General features: G+C 36.7%; 1 protein-coding gene across 1 annotated transcript in view; it reads right to left on the bottom strand.

The window, feature by feature from the left end:
* Positions 1 to 438: 438 nt before the first annotated feature.
* The window catches only part of gpc5a (glypican 5a), a gene marked incomplete at both ends in the record, with an annotated part of 114,923 nt that continues 94,757 nt past the window's right edge, over positions 439 to 20,604 (bottom strand). The window contains one exon of the mRNA XM_079217510.1: positions 439 to 590. Within this exon, the coding sequence (XP_079073636.1) occupies positions 439 to 590 (152 nt within the window). The remainder of the gene's footprint in view (positions 591 to 20,604) is intronic.

The raw sequence follows: 20,604 nt of genomic DNA, 5'->3' as shown, positions 1-20,604 counted from the left end.
ATATAAGTATATATACGTATATCGTATATATATATAAGTATATATACGTATATCGTATATATATATATATATATATATATATATATATATATAGAAATATATATATATATATATATATATATATATATATATATATATATATATATATATATATATATATATATGTATATATACGTATATATAAGTCATTATTTGGATTATGGATGCCAGGTAAAAATAATGAATATTTGCAAAACTGAATCATATGTCGTCTTTCATAAGCCACAATGTATTGTAATTTCCCCATATTCATTAGTGTTCACTCCTACCGTGTCCTGCACCGTGTGGAGGTGGAGCTGCATTACATGCCGGACTTGATACGTCCACTGGTCCTTTCATTTCTGGATAAATAAGCTTCAAATGAAGTCTTGAAAGTTTCATGCTGCAAGAAGGCAGCTGTTACAAGGCCAGAAGCAGATGAAAACAAGGCAATATCAAAACCCAGATGGCCCCTGCTAGTCCAAGGCTCCTGGATCTGCCTTCCAATTCGGAATCATCAGCAGGTGGATGATGATGATGATGTTTGTGATCACCGGTCACATCTGGACTCACTGAGGAGAGAGCAGAAACCAACAGGCGGATACTCGTTATTAAGTAATACAACATCATTGAAGAGGTATTACTGTTTGATATGTTAACTTAAACGACAAGGAGGATTTATTCTACATGTGTCCTCCCGTCAACAAATTCCATGAAAAAAAAGGGTGTTAGCCAGAATCTCAATACTATCTGACTTTCCTCCCCTGTCTTTGGCACTTGAAAACACATCTGAACCTAAAAATGGATCAGACATATTTCATGAATTTCATTTTTAAATTCGTTTTTGTGGGTGAATAGTGTCTCGTTTGGCGACTATTTTCATAAGTGGATTAATAAGCATGTGGTGTTCTAATGAGTATGTATGGCAGCAGAAGAGTATGAGATGGATTGATTCAAAATAAACTCCAGTGCCCACGTTCATCGTAATGATGGAAGATGTCACCCAGTGTGGCTCATGTTTGTGCTTTGCTTAAATTTGTTTTACAACAATGGAGCTCACATGACAAAGAGGATTTATTGTTAAGTAGGATCATTTGATTTTGGTCTTTTCATGGAATTTGTTGACTGAAAATACAGAACATCACAAGAAAATGAACAGGTGGAGATAGAACAGGAAGAGTTCAATTGTATCAGTTAATTAAGTTTTATAAGTATGATTACAAACTGAAAGTTGCTGATTACAAACCATTCTATGAATTCCAAGTGCCTTATTTAAGATTTATGCCCCATCTTTCACAGCTGCAAAATATATTAGTGACAAACCATTAAGGGAGTTTTTTTGGTTTTCAACCACAATATTTATAGTGAGCTGATGCAACTAGGGAGCATCATGAGCCTCCATCTTATTCCCTGAGGTGCAGCACAGCATCTTCGTGTCAACAGCCATGTTTGTGCTAAAATGAAGGTATACATGGTAATTACAAATTATAGTAGTTTAAAAAAGATTGGATCAACAGATGTATCTCTGTGTATTAAATATGTTTGTATTAAGATCAGATATATAGGCAGAAAAGACATTTTGTTCTATGATATAAAATATGTCAGTAAATATTTCACAAATATTCCAAATTGGAAGATTTTACGCTTCTTAAAAAATATGGTTGCTAAATGAGATTACTTTAATACGCTATCCACTGATAGAGGAAGTCATGCGGCCGTGGTGTAGCTAGTTTATAGCCTAAGATTAGCTTTTTACTGCTAGCAATTGCGTTCTCCAGAGCTGGAGTTAATGAGCTTTCCAAAAGGTTTAAAACCACCTACTTTGGAAACATATTGCAGAGGTTGCACTGTTTATGCAGTTATGCATTTGCTAATGATGTCATGTTGTAGTCCTTCACATATTGTATTTTGTCACATTCCGCCATCATTATAAATTAAGTATTGATATTTGCTTTTCATAGCACATTATTAGTTTTGCTGATCACGGTACTGCTGGCATTTTGCATTAGTCTGCTCTTCTTCTTCTTGTTTCAGAGTTTCATAGAAACAATTATGCCGAATCGTGATATCATTCTAATTTTGATGAAACAAAAATCAGAATGTGGTATTCTTTATGACCATGTTTGTATATTATATGTTACCAGAGGAGAAAATGTCAGTACAGTCACATAGTGTGTTCACTCTTCCTGCTGGTTTGACTGTTTTTGAGAGGTGCATCAGTAAACAAAACAAACCTCTGAATAATAATACCCCCTTACAAGTAAGTAGCTGTCAATCCATTACAGCTGGAATCTTTCTTTGACACTATAGATACGGTTGGACACATGGAAATAAGGTAGATAAGTGAAATATTCATGGAGGCATTGTTTTGATTTAGTTTTCGCTGAACAGAACTCATAGTGAACATTGCAAGTGTAACGACGACCCTACACCAAGACAAGATACTGGATATGTAGAATATAATGAGTTTAAGGTTAAAAAATAGAACAATAGTACCCTTTGAAAATTACAACTTAACAGAAACAAATGTCAATTCAGACAACTGCAACACACAAGCCGTCAACATCCATCTTCCTGTTTACATCTTTTTTGGAGGCCTCAAGAATTGAGGGTGGAAATACAGTCCTGAGTGAAATGGAGCCTTCTCTTAAGCCCTGCTCACTCCATCTAGTTCATCCCCACTGGAAAGAAGTAAAGCAGAACCCTGATAGATGAACAGTTGCTCCAGGACTTTGGAGTTTCTCACTTACGCCCAAGTCTGTTGTGGGCAGGATTAGTCTAGCCCAGACCTTTACAGAGTCTATAAAGGCTTTGTTAGCAAACTTTATCTTACTGGCATAATAAAAGACCAGATGCAGAGGCCATTTGAACTCTTCAGTTCCTTTTTATGTCTCAGTCGAAATAGCCTGCTATTACTTTCTCAAAAAGAGGGATCCAAAGCAATCCCTTGTTGGTGTAATGGCTGGATTTTCATTAAAAGATCATTAAAGTCGTATCTCATCAAACTGTATCTAATCTCATTGTTTGCATGCATTACAATTAAACTGCATCAATGATCCTTTTGATTTATAACTTGCAGAACAGAATACACTACATTTGAATGTAGAAATGTGTTATACTTCCACATGTTAGGGGCCATACATGAGCTATCGTTGAAGCATCCGAGTGTGGTTAGAAATTAACTGCTTATTGATTCAGTGCTGAAGAGTCCCCAGAACAGCTATTTGAAGGTCTACAGCTCGCAGATGGTCTGTCTGAGTTTTGCACCCAAGAGCATTGAACTTCAACACCTAGATCAATTCCTCTTACTGAAGCTTCAAGGTTTCTAAAGCAGCAACAAGTTATAGACATAGACAATAAATGCTGCACCACTGAAACCACAACTCTATTTTAACTGCTGAGGAAACACCAAGCAACTCATGCAATGGGAGTAAAATCCCAAACAATGCACACAGGGTCTACTTTGCATATAACCTGCATATTCAATGTGCATATTTATACAGTGCATTTAATATACTAGAGGTGTGACTATAGAAATACATAAAAGCATGAACGTTTAGTGACAACATATATTACTTCAGAAAAAGTTAAGAAAAACCTTTAAAGATAGCATTGAAATTGGAGCCATTTCCTGATAAATCCCAATTTGGGATAATAATTAATAACACCTGCATGAAATGCAGAAAGACTGCACTCCACTTTGTTAGGATTAATGTAGCACCCAGCTGTGCATGAAGGGTCATCTTTAAAATATTGAAATTCATTCTGAAACTAACATGCAAGTAATGGAGGTCTCTTCATCTGGCACATGCATACTTGATTACAAACACAGACATGTACATGTTACTCAATATTTCACATACATACGCAGTATTGACTCTGACTGCTCTGCGGCTATTAATAACCATCATCACCGCTGAATCTTCTGGTTTTGAATGGGTTCTCTTAATGAATGATAATGAAGGTACAGGCAAACGAGCATATAACCCCTCTGAAAGCACAACTAAATCCTCCACTGCTACTGAATGTTTCCACCTAAATGTAGTCTGAATCAGCCAATGGCCGAAAATAGTTATAATGGTCTGTCCTATTTTTTAGGATCCCAGTACAAATTATTTTGAAATTTGCTTGGAAAGGGCTGCAGCAATGACATGTTTTTAGTAAACCCTCAGTAGAGAGAGAGGTTAGGGTATCTGAAAAGGTTCTTTGTCTAAAAAGAGACATAGGTCAGAAAGAGAGGCTTACAGCTGAAGTGAAATCAATAGAAGCTGATTCCTGAGGACTTGGACCAACAATGATCAATACCACACTAAGTGCACCAAGAAAAAACACCTAACAAGCATAGTGATGGAAAAAGCCTTTTGTATGATTATAAGAAGCTTGATTTCCACATCTTCAGCTGTCCTGTTTGAATAACAGGATTCATGTTACTATGGAAAGGATTCTTACACGGAAACTGTCAGTTCGTGCTCTATCACTTCCTGGTGATGAAACAGTGTATTAGGTTATAACATTCATTACTGTTGAAATCAAACTGTGCAGAGAGTGACATGAATAGTGTTTTGTGATCATTCTCTGTTGTCTCAGAAGATATATGAAAAGTATTTCAGTTTTGGAAGTGTTCATAAAAAATGAATATATCTATTATTGAAAGTAAGAAGAAGGCTCTCTTTAAGGCTTGTAATTCATTGATGCTTTTACATGAAATCAATATTATGAAGTACAAAGTCTACCATTGCTTGGATTGTATCTCATACAAACATCACTTCAAAGTGTTTACGCTTTATGTAGTTATTGTAGCAGCAATAAGGAGTTTACTGAGAAAAGTGATATCCTAACACATTTTGGTGTACAGTAGGACATATCTGTACTAACATGTTGTATGAGAATTAACATGAACTATAACTTCACATGAGGAGGAGGTTGAAATGGTGGAAAGAGTTAGATCTAACTACGACACTACTTTGCTGATTCCCTGATGCACTGGTTGTTGCTGTAACTCACAAATGTGATTGAATGTTACAAGTCAGCTGGTAGCTGAGCAGATGGTGCATCAATGAGCTAATGATGCTGAGCATGAATGAGACAGCTGAGGTGGATCAGCCGATGTGAGCAAGACTTCACTGCTCTTCTAGGTCAGATAAACTATAAAATTATATTCTGATCAAATCGTCATCAAGCTGAAACAATAATGTTGATATTTAGGGAATACAATATCTTTTTAAATTTCCATTGTATGGCATTCTTGCTGCTTTTTTTGCAGTAAAAAAAGTAAAGAAATACAAGAAACAGAGAGGGGGGAGAGAGAGAGAAAGAGAGAGAGAAAGATAGAGAGAAAGCAAAAATGTATGAACTCTATGAAGATGAAGGTGTTCAGTACATGGACAAACAATTCTTCCAACCAAATCTTCAAACTGAGGAGGGGGGACTGATGACAAGCAACACAATTGTCTAACTTGAATCAAACCATCGCATAGTGAAGTATATGACTGTATCAGAGCCCCAAAATTGTACTTGAGCAAATGTATTTAATAACTCCCTACTCTGGTTATTTGGCAAATATATTTGTAACATTTGACAGTATTTATCTGTTTTATCCTCTTGTCTTTGCATCTGATTAACAAAAGAAAAAATGTTTTAAAAATATGGTTTCACAGCTATGTATGACACACATATCAGACAATAAGCTTTCATTATACTATACTTATTTTTGTTTTCAGAACTAAACAACTGGTTTGTGGAAAAGACCCTTCAGCTGGCTGTCGACCCACGTCTAGGGTGGAAGCTTCACCATTTGACAGTGTTATTAGACTTCTTACTGCCATGAACCCAGGAAGAGGTAGCATCTTCTTTTCAGTCTGCTGTGATCAAGTTAGAGGGATTACACGAGTATCGTATTAAGAAGCAAAAATGACGTTTTCTAATTGTTCTTTTCATAAATGTTTCTTTTTAGTTTGGTGTGAAGAGGCCGAGTAAATAATACCCCATTTTGGGGTATATTTCAATATATTTTGAATCCAACAATAATAGCATAATGGATGACAGCTTCTGTTAGAAGCAAACTACTTATAGTGGTAGTACTGAAAGAAGTCTGGAGATCCCATCGGCACCTAATTTATAAAATCAGATGACACCTTTTATCGAAAAAAATATTACAACAGTGTAAACAAAAGTGTGACTGCTACAGCCTGGGAGTGTCGAGCAACATTTGTCATGTTGAAACACAAAAGACAATGGGAAATAATACTTGCTGAGGTTTGATCAATCATGCCACAAGTCACGAATACGTATTCTACAAGTTGCTGTTATTGATAATAATGCGAACCAAACTACTCTGGTTGAAGGGATATGAATAGGGTTAACAAGATATTAGAAATATCTCCCAGTATAATGCAAAGCAGTCTCAAAATGTAATAATAATTGATACAACATCTCTCGAAAACAGATTTGACAAAAACTGGACATCATAACATTTATTGCATAGCATATCAGTATTAAGTATGTGGGCACGTTCAGGAACAACAAATAATTCTCACACATCCCATAATAAGAGAAGATTGATTCGCATTTCAGTTTGGATCTGGACCTTTGGCTGAACTGTGTAGCCCAAGGGTATTCTTTTCTGGCCAAATGGCGCCTTCATGCACTGGCTTACTCTGTCCCTGAGACATGAGCTTAAACAAATATTTAAATGTATATTAGAAATTGAAATATTATATATCTGTGCCTCCTCCGCCAAGAACAATATTGAGTTTCCTGTGCATAGCTAAAATGATCTGCACACTCAGTCTCGGCCAGAGGAAAGTAATTGGATGGGCATTTGTTTTTTATTGGCAGTCCCTGACAAGTAATTGTAATGCCACGATGGATTCGTATTGGATATGTCAATAGTATGTGATATGCTTACTTACAGTAGATTTAGATGATGCCACTTTAAATTTGGTTCAGTCAATATAAATTAATAGTGACCTGGTAATGCAGCCCATTATTTATAAGTATGGCAACGTATGCTAAAGTTGTACAGTCTTACCCCACTTTTAAACCTTACAATTCATATACAAACAGTCTGAGTCCTAAGTCAGTTATTAGTGGAAAACAAAGTCACTGATACCATGTCTGTATTGTGACAATTGCATGACCAGCATCATAGACAGCGCTGCACAAGACCTCTACAGTGTGCAGCTCAGGGGACATTGTATTATACTCTATCACATATCTATTTTTGATATTGGCAAACATAGATTGAAAAAGACCAAATATTTGTAACCACATAAAAGCTGAAACACAATTCAGGAAAACAACTTAAATAAAAAATATACAAATAATATTTGTGTGGCCTACTTACTAACACTCACCAGAAAAAAAGCATGTTTGAAGGTAAATCAATAACCAGTTTTACACCCATTTTTAATGTGATATTTTACTTTTTTAATTGAAAAGAATGATGTTGTTGTCACTGTGCACAAGGCCTACTTGGCTGATAACTTAGCTTTGTCTTGACTTATTGTTGAGTTTTGTATTCCATTCAGGTATTTGTCACCGTCCATTGACCAGGCGCTCAATTAATGTTGCTGTGATACTACAAAGGGAGGAAAGGACCTCCAGAGCGTCCGTAGCCCCAGGGCCTAAAGTACTATTGAGGTGCTTCTGTATCCAACTTGGCAGGTTTCACTATTACTGATTAAAGCACATTCAGTAAGGCTGCAATTTGGGAATATTCTTGATCATATTATATAGATGTCCACTCACAACACCGCAATTACAAACAAACTTTTCAAGATTAATGTGTACTGACGTTGACTATCTAAAATATATCGTGGCTTATTCTTGCAGTTCGTTGGCATGAAATTCAAGACTTTATCATTTCTGTATTTGTATTTTTGGTAGCAATATGTAAATGATGTTTTATTTTGATCTGTCCTGTCACAAACTTGACTACAGTTCGAAAAGTCATGTGTGACAATAGATGTGTTGGTTGTTTGTTGCATTTCCTTCACATTTGAACTGATCCTTATTGTGGAGAGTCTGAAACACAGAGCATTTAGTTTGCCTGACACAAGCACTACAAAATGTATCATCTTCTCTGGTCAATTAATCTTGCCGGGCTCCCAAAACAGCAGCCTATTTCAAGAAACCTGTCTTCTATCCCGACGCAAAGAAAAATGGCTGTCACAACGGATGCTTCTGTATCCTGTCCATCAAATCAGACAGCGCAAGATGGGTGTGTGCTGTCGCCATGTCTTCGATGAAGATGTTTATGTCTTGCTTTAGCTGCGTGTGTGGTTTCACATCTCCCCGGAAACAAGTGCTACATCATCCATAGTACTGATCGTGAACCAACATCTTTGTCCTGCACCATCGCTTCAAAAAGCCATAACAGCGAGAGGACACAACAGCTTTCACTTTATGTCCTGTAGGCGATTATACAGAAGGCCTTGAGAGAAGGATCAGTTAAATTATCCCTGTCACACTTTGAAAACCACATTCATGGATCACTTACGCACTCACTAAATACGCACGCATGGTGCATCAATAACCTTCTTTATTGATCATTGTATAGCCAAATCCATTTATGGCACATAAAGCAGGATACGTGCTAATAAAAATACATGCATATTTCTGAGCCAGTTGTTTTCGCCCAGAATTGTTTTGCTTACACAAGAACAAGATCAACTGAGGAGAGAAGCTAAATGAAGAGGAAACCACCTGAGACCTCTTGGAGAGAAGACTGAGTGCTCCAATTCTCAAACAGTACAATTGAATATATCTCGGTGCTGGAGACGGCACTCTCTTTCAATTAGATTCAGATGCCCAAAGAAAACAGAATAAATCAACCCTTTATCCACAAAAATCATATCATTTTGCACAATTTCATTCATTTACATTGTCTGTACGATTACGGCATTTGATGAATAGCAAGTTTTTGATGATGATTGATCCATTGTGAGCGCTCCCTTATTGTTTTCTTCTCTATTTCTCTTTCTCAGTGTTGACATAATTAAGAGGTGTCACATCTGAATATTGTAGCTGCCATGTGTGTTTATTGCATAGCATTGCTATAAGATATATACCTGAATGGTTCAAGAGGATTTATTAACCAGCCATAAGAAGTTCAAAGTCTCAGTTGTCCAATATTTAGATATTTTATGACTAACTACCGACAAAACTAATGTCATTCCCATTAAACTCAGCGTTTCTTTATGTTTGGTCTTAACCAGTACATGTTTGCATGCTAACACGCTAAACTGCGGTGACCAGACGTCCCGGTTGGTCCAGGATTGTCCTGGATTCAAGCTGGTTGTCCCAAGTTCCGACAAAACCCTAAAACATCCTGTTTTTCAAAATTCTCTGATAAATTGGAGAGTTTTTCACAACATTTAAATTAATAATGTTATACATGTAGAAACTGTGATACCCTACGCTAAACTAAGATGGCAACCATGGTAAACATTATACCTGCTAAACATCAGTATATTATCATTGTAACTTCAACTATGTTAGCTTGCTAGCATTAGCATTTAGCCAGAAGCATTGCTGCACAGTACAGCCTCACATGTCAACAACCACCATGTTAAGGCTGTAACACTGTCTGTAACACGCAGCTTCACACTGTTGTACAACAGTTGTACAACAGTGTGGCGGTTTTCAACAGTCTTTGGACAAAAAAAGGAGCTCTTTGGAAGGATGAGGAATGTGTGATGTAGAGAGGAATTGATCTTTTCATGGGACTTGTTGAGAATAAGCACAATATATCACCAAGCTGACCTTTAAAAATACTCAGTTCATCTTAAATAATAACTCAAAAAGTATTTAAAAAATGTCTAACTGTCTTAGTGTGTCTGCTCTGTCAAGACAGTTGTAGTCCTTGTGGGTAAATGTATTACATTTCTTGCAAGCTTACTGGAACGCAATCATAAACTGGCCAGATTGGTCATCATAAACATAATGTGTTTACTGACAGCACATCACTATTTGGGGAGAGAAGATAAAACAAATAGATGCCTTTTGTGGCTGCCATCAAGTGAAATCACTTAGCACAGATAAGTAACTACATTGTGTCTAGATACAAGATTGGAGTAATCACATGAAGAATAAATCAGTAGAATGATTAGTAAAAGTTTGTATAGTGGGGCGAAGAATAACTGAGACAGAGACACTAGTTTGCACTCTGACAATACTGTAATAGATCAATCACCTTAAGTCAGGTGAACCTGCCTTTTGTCTGATTTAATATACCTCCTGTATTTAAAGCTAACATATTTCAAATGTCTAGTCTTACCCCCAATAAAACCAGCATACATCCTGTGTGCAATTATAGAGAAAAGCAGGATCAATGGAATCTAATTTAAGACAGCAGCATTATTCTAAAACACAGAGCCCGGTGCATCTCTGCATGGAGCTAGCAGAATGATTAAGTGCCTTGGTTATATCCTGTATAGCTCTGCTGCACATGCCACAGTGAGAGTGTTCATGTCCTGGATCCCATCACCTCAGCCTCTATTACATCCTCAGAGCAGTCAATACTGGGCTCTGACCACCAGTCAGTCACTCTCAGGTTGCACACACAGGCAGAATACAGAATAGCTTGGGAAACTCAAAGTTCTGCATCCGCTTTGTGTCCACACCTTTTCTAAACAGGCTGCTGTTTGGACAAATGTGTTCCCACAGATTTGGGTTGTCACAGAGAAAACTACATCTAGAAGACACAACATCACTAAACACGCCAGCTGTAAATATGAGAAAGGAGTCAAATAGGTAGTTTACAAAACTTGAAAACAAAGCGCTGTACTGTACATGAAAAACACGGCTCCATATTATACTTGAGTCCACTTATCAGCTCATGATTTGTTTACTGAAGGTGAAGTGAACAAAAAACTCAAGATTTTTTTTTTTTACGATTGATATTTGATTCATCGTTTTAGCCATCATTCAAGCATAAGCGCCAAAACATGTGATAACTTTCCTTTTTTCAGTTTGAGAGAAATGTAAATATTTTGGGCTGAAGGTAGAATCAAACAGCAATCTGAATATATGACTATTTTCTAACATTTTGTAAACTAAATAACTAATTGATTAATCAATAATGAAAATAATCACAGCCTTGACGATTGAGATGCACCACTAACAAAGTAAAACTGCTGGCATTATAATCTTTAATCACTTCCTAAACACAATTTAACTGGCAATAGCAAAATAATAATAATAATAATAATATTATTAATACATTTAATTTATATAGCGCTTTTCGTGGTACTCAAAGACACTTGACAAAACATTTTTTAAATCATCATATAAGCTATACAATAAAAGCATATAAATAAAAACAATAAGAACATGGAGCATACAATCACACATTAAAAGCAGTCCTGAAGAGGTGGGTTTTGATTTGTGTTTTGAATATGCATTGCCAGCGACGAATGATAAAAGAGAGTGTTAACAAAAGGAGGGGATTTGTTACATTTTTCATGCACAGTTTATTTCTTCCACTGAGGAAAGCAAAACATACGGGCCAGATCAAATTGACATGTGCTGGTAAAGGTCTCTGCAAACCTGCCCTTCTCCATCTCTTTTTCCTCACCAGCAGCGGCTCATATCCCCGGCATTAACCCACACTTAATTCAACTTCATGCAACAGAAAATGGACAACCTCTTTCACAAAATAAACAGGACGAGGTCATCCAGCTATTTTATCTTAAATATAGTATGATTTGTGGCATTAAAGGTCCAGAAAACCTATTTTCTCAGTCACCCTCTTATCAGCGTTGGAGTCGCACATAAACACTACTTTTTCTGTTAAGTTACAACAATTATGCTAATTTTTGTTTGACTTTGTCAAACTGGTTTGAAGTGGGCGGGGCACGATTGGAAAAAGGTGACGTCATGTATTTCAGAGCACCAAGCTAGCAGCTTGTGGAAGACTCTGCTGATGCTCTGGGAATGAGAATCAGAGGGATGTTTTACTGTCTGTCTCAGCCTTGCAGCATTGTGTAAAAGTTAGATGGTGACCTCATGACATTAACCACATCTGCAACCAATTGAAACGCACGGGTCCCATTCAAGATTGGATTAAGAATAAAACATGCACACACAGTTAGAAGATAGTTGGTTAAAAGATGGAGGACATTGTTAAACCAAGAGGCTTACCATCATGAGTTTCACAGGTTGTAATGACTCAATCAAGACGTATTTAACAGTTTGAGTAACACACCTCAAAGGTTACTCTTGTTTTAACCAGTGTGGAGACAATCTGCCAATTAGCATGGCCACATCATAACCAGATATTACACTATTCAGAGAAGACACTTGCTTAAATAAGGTTTTTGAATGTGCAGTGTTCCCTCTCTTATTAACCTTCCATTAACCTTTAGGTAAACATTGGCAGCTCAGAGCATTATTCCCTGGGATCACACACCAAAAGGCTTGGCCCAAATTCATCAGACCAGCTGTGGAATTGCTTATGGGTGATTAGGCCACTGATAGCTGCTTGCCTCGCTGAAGATGAAGATCTTGCAGAAGCTGCTTGGAGCAAGGAAGTTTCATTTGAGTCTGCATGTCCTCTCTCACACATGAGGTAACGTGAGGGATCTATTGGTGATTGGTAAATCAATACGATAGGAAACACTGATGGTGACAATTTTGAATGCTTTATGTTTGCAAACTTAAACCTTGCTGTTATTTAGTATTATAAGTGTATTCATTGGTATTACATTTTAGTTTGTAGAAAGCAAGATCAAAAGCAAGAAATGTTTCACATATATTGTACCTTTCCTCTCTACAGTATTGAAAATATGAGAGATTATGTATCTTTGTTTAACTATTACCTTTGTGTAAAGGACTATGAGGAACTGCAGCAACATTTAAAACATTTTAATCATGAACCTGATAATTATCTGTGAGAGGGCGGAGGCAAATCATCAATTAATCTCTATATTTGGCTTGACCTGAATAATTACAGCATTTCAACAAGGTCTGTTCAACGTCCAAAAAGTATTCAGACCGATTTAGATTTTTTTTAAAGAAAGATGTGAATAACTTTTTTATAACCAAACTATTGAAAAGATGAATTCATGCAACAATATATTTGAGTTTACAATACCATCTACATTTTTTTTTCCAAAAACAAACCAGTTTTTCAATATGTCTGATCAGAGACACTGCTGACCACAGAAGAGATGCAGAAAACAAGTCAAAATAAAAATTGAGGACCACTGGTTATGAATCATTTATATGTATAATCTCTACTAACCTTTCAGTCATTAAAGGAACAGTGTGTAGCATTTAGGGGGATCTCTATGTAATATAATATTAATAAGTATGTTGTCTTTAGTGTATAATCATATAAATATAGGAATGGTTGATATCTGGGTCCTCTTCACAGAGTTAGCCACCATCTTTCTACAGTAGCCCAAAATGACAAACCAAACACTGGGTAGGGCAAATATGGCAATTCACATTTTTGTTTTTCGCGTCGGCCACCGTAGTTCTCCTACACGCCGAGATAATGAGTCAAGTTTGAGTTGGTGGAAATCTGCAACCTCATCGCTATATTACACCAAATCATACAAACTGCACCTTTAAAATTGACATATTTTTCCTCTTTACTATCATGATATTTATCTAGATTGTTTTGGTGCAAGTCGCCTAGTTTTGGAGATATCAGCCAAGCGATGTCTGCCTTCTCTCAAATATAATGGAAATATATTGATTGTGGTGCTCAAAGCGCCAAAAATATACAGTATATTTGAATAGTCAACAGCAATGTTTCTTTGTCGAAAGAATGACCTGGTTAGTTAAGAAAATCCACAGACCTTGTTGTGAGCAGTTTCAAGTTGCAACTATTTTTTTTTCCACTGAAGACCACCCACCAAATGTATCACGGCGCAGAATGAAGCCTCCATCTACTCATAGACGCGAGCTTTGTGCTTGTGACAGCATTACACATTAATGGTGTCTTCATCAAAGCTAGGCAACTCACACACCAAAAGAATCTAGGTTGATAAATAGTACTACATATAAGTGGAAAAATACATATTCTTATCACAATGTCATCACAATGCCTCCTATATGTATTATCTACATAATATTTTGCACAGTACAACATGTTATACTATTGCTCTGTCTTACTCTTTTATTCTTGATTTTTAGTTTTGTAACACTGGTGCTGATGAATAAATATGTATTTATTGTAAGGCTCTACACTGAAAAAAAAGACTTTTTGGCCATGTCATTATTACCTTGATTATATGTGTAAATTCTACAATAAATTATTATTTCAGTCCTTTTCCTTTAAAAGGTCACCTTTTATTTAATGTGTTACTTTGTGTTTGTTAGTAATTATGAATCCTTATTTTGTTAAGTAAATGTGATCATTCACACCAAGTAATATTAACTAAACTACTGGAGTGACTGTACAACCTGACACAACAAAGTAAAATATTTTTTTCGAATAAAAACATTAATTCATTGATGCCGAAAAGAACCACTGGCCAACTGAAAAGCTGTTGCCAGTGGTGAACAGCTGTTTTTATGTTGGTACATTTGGTGCTAGGAAGCTAAACATGGAGGGACTTAAGACCCAGGGAAACTCCGCCGCAGGAAGAGACAGACCGGAAGAGTCTGTTTCTTCCTGCGATGAGAAAGTGGGCAGTGAAAGTACCCAGCATTCAATTCGGCAGTGTACTTTAATAAATGTACAATTATTAGAGTTACAAATTGTTTATGTGTCACAAACTGTTGCGTCGTGAAGTTTTACCCTGTTAGTTGAGCGTTAGCTGTGGGTTATTAACTGTTGTTATGAAGTTAGAAACCATTAATCAGTCTCAATACACGTAATACAATTAGCTCCGACCACACCCACTGCAGCGAGCTGTGAAAAATAAATGTTGCTGCCTGCTGATGAGCAACAACTGTTGTCACGGCTATGCACCGGTATGATGGTATATGAAGTCTTTATATATAAAGAATATTATCAAATGCTGAGTAAAGATTACTATCAAATGCTGAGTAAATGTTATGTTTCAGGAAGTAATTTTCAAGTAAAATTTACTTGACCATTTTGGATGAAAAAACATTGTTATTAGTAAGTTAACTTTACTTAAAAATTGTCTGAGTAAAAATTGTAACCGAGCTTTTTTTAAGTAAATGGCACTACATTTTTTTTGGAGTGTAATTTAGTTGCTGTTTTATTATGTAAACCTGGCTAAACATGTGCAGTCTAATACAACAGATGTATGAAGCTGAGATTGTGTTGATTCAACTGTCATTTTGGAGGATGTCATGTGTGATGATGTTGAATTGTATTGCACAATACTTAATCTGCCCTCACTGAAATAAATAAGGAAAACAAAACTTAAAAATGACATTAGTTTTAGCTACTATTTATTTAATAAACTGGCAACTGATTGTGCTTTATTGGGTTTAAGGAGATGATGTTTTAGTGTGTTTGAGTGTGTGTGTGTGTGTGTGTGTGTGTGTGTGTGTGTGTGTGTGTGTGTGTGTGTGTGTGTGTGTGTGTGTGTGTGTGTGTGTGTGTCCCAGAGGACTCCAGTCTAATGCTTGAACCTATTCCTCCGGTCAGGCTCTCCCTGCAGTTGATTAACTTTGTGATCCATTAAGTGGCTTTATCCCCTCTGCGGGGAGAAAGGGCCCTACACCCAACCCTCCAAGGATTAGGGGAATCCCTTAGACATCATCAAAGGGACTCCAAGGTGAACAGTGCTGCTGACTTTCTATAAAGTCTCACCAAAGAGATCATCAACTCAGCCGAATACGCTCAAATCAATGACTGGTCACATGTATTGTCTGAGCACCAAACAGAGAAAGGTATGACATTTTTATACAATACAATCAATTTACTGCCAGTAACCGTTACTAATAACCGACTTAAGCTTGGGAAAATAAAGGCACCAATGGTTCAGTCAGGAAGAGTGGAACTTGTCCACATGTTACACAATCAACTTCCAACAAATGTTTTCATACATTATTGTATGGGCATTTTTCTAAAGCTCTGTAAAGTAAACTAGTTAGTGAATTTCTTTTATTTACTAAATTGATTTCACTGTTTGAGGCTAAACCCGCATTAAACACTTTGATGTGATGGCATTTGAAAAATGAAAGACGTATTAAGGCCTGCCTTTTACATATTTCAAAGTTCCTCAGCCCTTAACACATCCATTGAAATAGCTAATACTTACATATTTGGTGCAATATGATCTTTCAGAAGAACTTCATCCTCACAAACATCATCTGAAATTTCCACAAATCTTCCGCATGAGCACGTCAAGATTTTTTCAAACTACACTGTATACATTGACGTTCATTTTAGAAATTATATCTTTGAATATCTTACTGCTAGGTCTATTGGAGGATCTATCTATCTACAGTGTATATTGCATTTCCTGTTATGATAATTTAGGTTATTTGTTTGTATTATTATTAAAAGCTACAGTACAGTGAAAATAAACTGGTGGCATATACAACATTACACAAAATGTTCTTTCTGGCTCCACTCCGACGGGTGCTTGTTGGGCTGTTTTTACCATGTCATAAGCCAAGAAGTCATCATATGTCAAAATGCTGTTTGAATACCAACCTTTCCTGCAAAAAACTATTAATCTTAAAACCAATTTGTTTTATTTCTACATACTTTTATATGATCAGGATTTTAACAAATGTAGTACATTTATCATGAGGGATGCACTGATAACGATATCGGATATTGAGCCAATGCTGACTCAAAAAGATGGATTGGGTATCGTAAACATTGGGGCCAATCTATTCAATTCAATCCTTTATAAACTATATTGTAACAAATAATCCATCCCAGTGATGTTTTGTTGCCTTTATCTTTTCGTCAAAGCTTCGAGAGGTGGCTTCAACATCTGCTGTTGGGAGTCAACAACTAAAATGCATTGCATTTATGAGCTGTTCTCAGACAATCAAACCCAGACAAACAATAAGCCCACATTGGTGGTCAAAGGAGAAAAACAGACTTTGTGTTTGTTTTTTTGCATATAAAAGGTTGCTCTGTGGCAGACTGTAAAATCAGATTCACTTGAGCAATCTTGAACACAGTAGCTGCTGATAATCAAGGAAAAAAGGATACAATTTGGAAAAAAGGGAGAAATGTTGAAAGGATTTGGTTCTTTGTCATAAATCCTTTGCAATCCTCATTTATAAAGACAGACATTATTTCTACTGTAATGAAGATAATGGTGCCACAGACACAGAAACAGTGGCGGTCTGATAAGTATAAGTGTAAAATTAGCACAGGGGCACAGATTATGTGTTATTATAATGATACTGCAATTAACTGTAATTATGTTAATAGGATTAAATTCATACAACAGACATTGTCTATGAAGATAAGTGTGGAGTGTATACATGTGATGGTGCCCACCATCATTTTGTCATCTGCAACCCCTGTATATATTCAGCCATCATGTACAGCACCTTTCAGCATTGTATACTATATAGAAAGCCTTGGGGGGAAACATAGCCGCAATTTATGACAGCAGGGTAATATTTCATCACTAAGCATCTATGCAGAATTTAAGATAACTAGTATGTGGTGCATATAAACTGCTTATCGAATTATTCCCTCAAAACAATGACAATCATTTATATCAAAGATTATCTGCCTTACCATTTTATGCAATCAATCATTTTATCAACAGAATGAAGCTTTGAAATCGCAATCAGCTGCAATCATTTCTCATATTAAGTAATATAAAAGGTCATTTTGGTTTCATTCCAACTTTTTCTTGTGCACTCAGTGTAGAAATCAAGCCAGAATTCATCATGTAAAGACCATGATGCTCCAGCTGAGCAGTGCCATGGATTATATGAAGCTGCAAGACCACAACTTTCATTTTAACTTTTCCTCAACAAGCCCAGACAAGGTGTGAATGTGGCATGAAATGAGGTACAGGGCCAATAGATATTTAATTAATGTTAGACCTGACTGGAGGGCCCAGGCTCATCTGCTGCATGTCTCATCCAATATGCATGATTTACAAGCGTGCTTCTTGCCACAGCAAACTTTCCACGCAATAAGGAGCATCAGTGTGAAGTGGTGTACACGGCCAGCACAGACAAAGCTAGTATTTTATGCAGCAACAGTCTATAAATCCTGACAAAAGCTGGAGTATGCAATGAATTATCAAGAGAACTCTGAGAGTGCCTCAACTTTGTATTTCTGGATGAATATTATATTTGTATTAAATGCCTTTGTAATTTCCTTTGAAATATTTATAAGCAAAACAAAGTATAAAACACCTTTGCTGTTTTGGGAAGCACTGAGTTGCAGAGGATACCTTTTGCTTTTAAACCCTCCTGTTGTATTTATGAATGCCCTCAATGAAGATAAATCTGTTGCTCCCAGAAATAAAAGATTTCAAATCATGCTAGCAGGATGGCATGTTTAAACTGTTTGACATGCCGAGTAACTCAATCATGTTATTATAATGAACTGAGCAAACTAAACTCAACTATAAGTTGGGTGTTTTATGATAGATGAAATGGATATGTTGAAGAATATTCATCCACTGCTAGTGAGTTGCCACTGGTTAGACGTACATTTTCAACTATGTAGGATTTCAGGAAAATAAGGACTTTTTTTAGTCTCTGCTGTTGTCGAATTTCTTTTGTGAAAGCATTATTTTGTGCATGTTGGGCTATTGAGAGTTAAACGTAACACTATATTATCTAAATGAATTTCATCGTATGGCCAATGTTCTTGAGTCTTCAATATTGGTGGTTCATGATGATGTTCTTGTTTTAATCATTGGTAATTTGGTGGGATGATGATGATGGATCGATGTGCACTTCATTTTGTGTTATGTTCTCACTGATGCATATAGTTTTATTTGAGCTAGTAGTGTGGGCTGAAGCATATGTTTGACATGTTTGTACATATTTTATTCTGATTTATATTCAAGTCGGTTTGTGTTCTGTCTTTTGCCTGGCAGTAAGACACATTTAACCTTTGGACAATATAGTTACAGTTAAAGTTGAAAAGAAGGTGTCAGTGTTACTGGCTGCAACAAAACAATTGTAGTGAACTTTATTTAGTGAGAAGCTAGAAGAGCAATATCTGAGTAGGCGTTTTGTGTTTGGATTTCAGCTGGCAAAATATGTGTTTTCATTGATGAAGAATGTGGATGAGGTCTAATTTATTAATTTCACCCTCCTCCTCCCCCTCCTTATATAACATTGCAGGTGAGGGAGGTGTGTGTGGAGGTCCAAAAAAATCTTGCAGCTTCTGAGCTTCATATTTCTCTATTGGGATGTCACAAAAAAACAATAACGCACCTAAGTGCATTCTGAAAAGCTCATTAGTAGTAATAGTACATTCTGGACAGATTATTAGGATTCTTAAAACCAGCTATTCAGCTAAAGTAAAACCAGTGGTTTGTCCTGCCCGAAGTGGAGTAATATTTATCATCTTTTTGAAAATGAATGTCTTCCTCTACATTCACACTCCGATCTCTACAGAAAGTGTAAGGAGCACATTCCCGCCCAGGCTGCTGTCCTATATGAATTTGGCAGGTAGAGGTAACAGGACATCATTTTTCATGCCTGGGCCATCTATCAGCCCCCCAACATTGCATACGTTACATTAAATAAATGCCTGGCTTTTCTCAAGAGTCCACAGCAGCGTTATTAAACTGCCTACCTGTGTTACGATGATAGATCTCCCCCAAACGTTGGACCCTCGAGCAAGCCCAGGTTACCCATAAATGCAGAACATAAAGAGATTGCTTGTGCGGACAACCGGTATACGCAATGAAATCAGGCTGCACACAGCTGACTGGGTCTCTATTTGAACAGAAGGCCACTGGAAGGTAAAGAATGATAAGCAGCTGTGCAAGCTGACTGTATTTGACTTTGATAATGACATGACAAGGACAGAAAGAATACAATAATGAATCCTAATGATTATATATGTTAGGAAGGAAAAATCCACTAAGAGAGTTTTGAATATCACTCTTAGTGGTTTTGAATATCATCCCTAAAGGAACGACAGAAAGTACAGAATCCAAGCGTCTCACATCCATTTATTATGTACATGCAACACAAATGCCAGAGCCATATTACTGCTCATGCAAACTGAAAATGTCCTACTGCTCACTTTACAAGCATCCAACTGGAGAAACGTGGGGCTGTTTTTATTTTTGAAGCAGTCACAAGTAAACACAATGCAATTGTCACAGAGGACATTGCTTCTCTGTTTGCTGCCCCCAGACCTCTGGGTATTAAACCACACTTGCTGTTACCACCACTAACCACAGGTCAACCAGGACTGAATCAAAAGGATTATAACTTTAATCAAATTTCTACAGAGAAAACCTTGGGCCAGATAGTCTTATCTAGCACAGACATTCTGACCTCTGGGCGGATAATGAAGCCGTCATGTATAGTCGGCTGTGCATGGAGGGCAGAAAGTGAATGGGTGGGGTTTCAATAGGGGACAATTTTGCCCAAGGGGCCCATGATGGGTTTATACAGCCATGACCACTGCAAGAACATAAAACTTCCCTCCATGAAAAAAATCAATGTTTTATTTCTACCTAAGAAAAAAATATA

This window comes from Taurulus bubalis (assembly GCF_910589615.1).
Source record: "Taurulus bubalis genome assembly, chromosome: 4".
Taxonomy (NCBI): Eukaryota; Metazoa; Chordata; class Actinopteri; order Perciformes; family Cottidae; genus Taurulus; species Taurulus bubalis.
The sequence above is the reverse complement of the archived record's forward strand: the minus strand, read 5'-3'. Positions and strand labels throughout refer to the sequence as shown.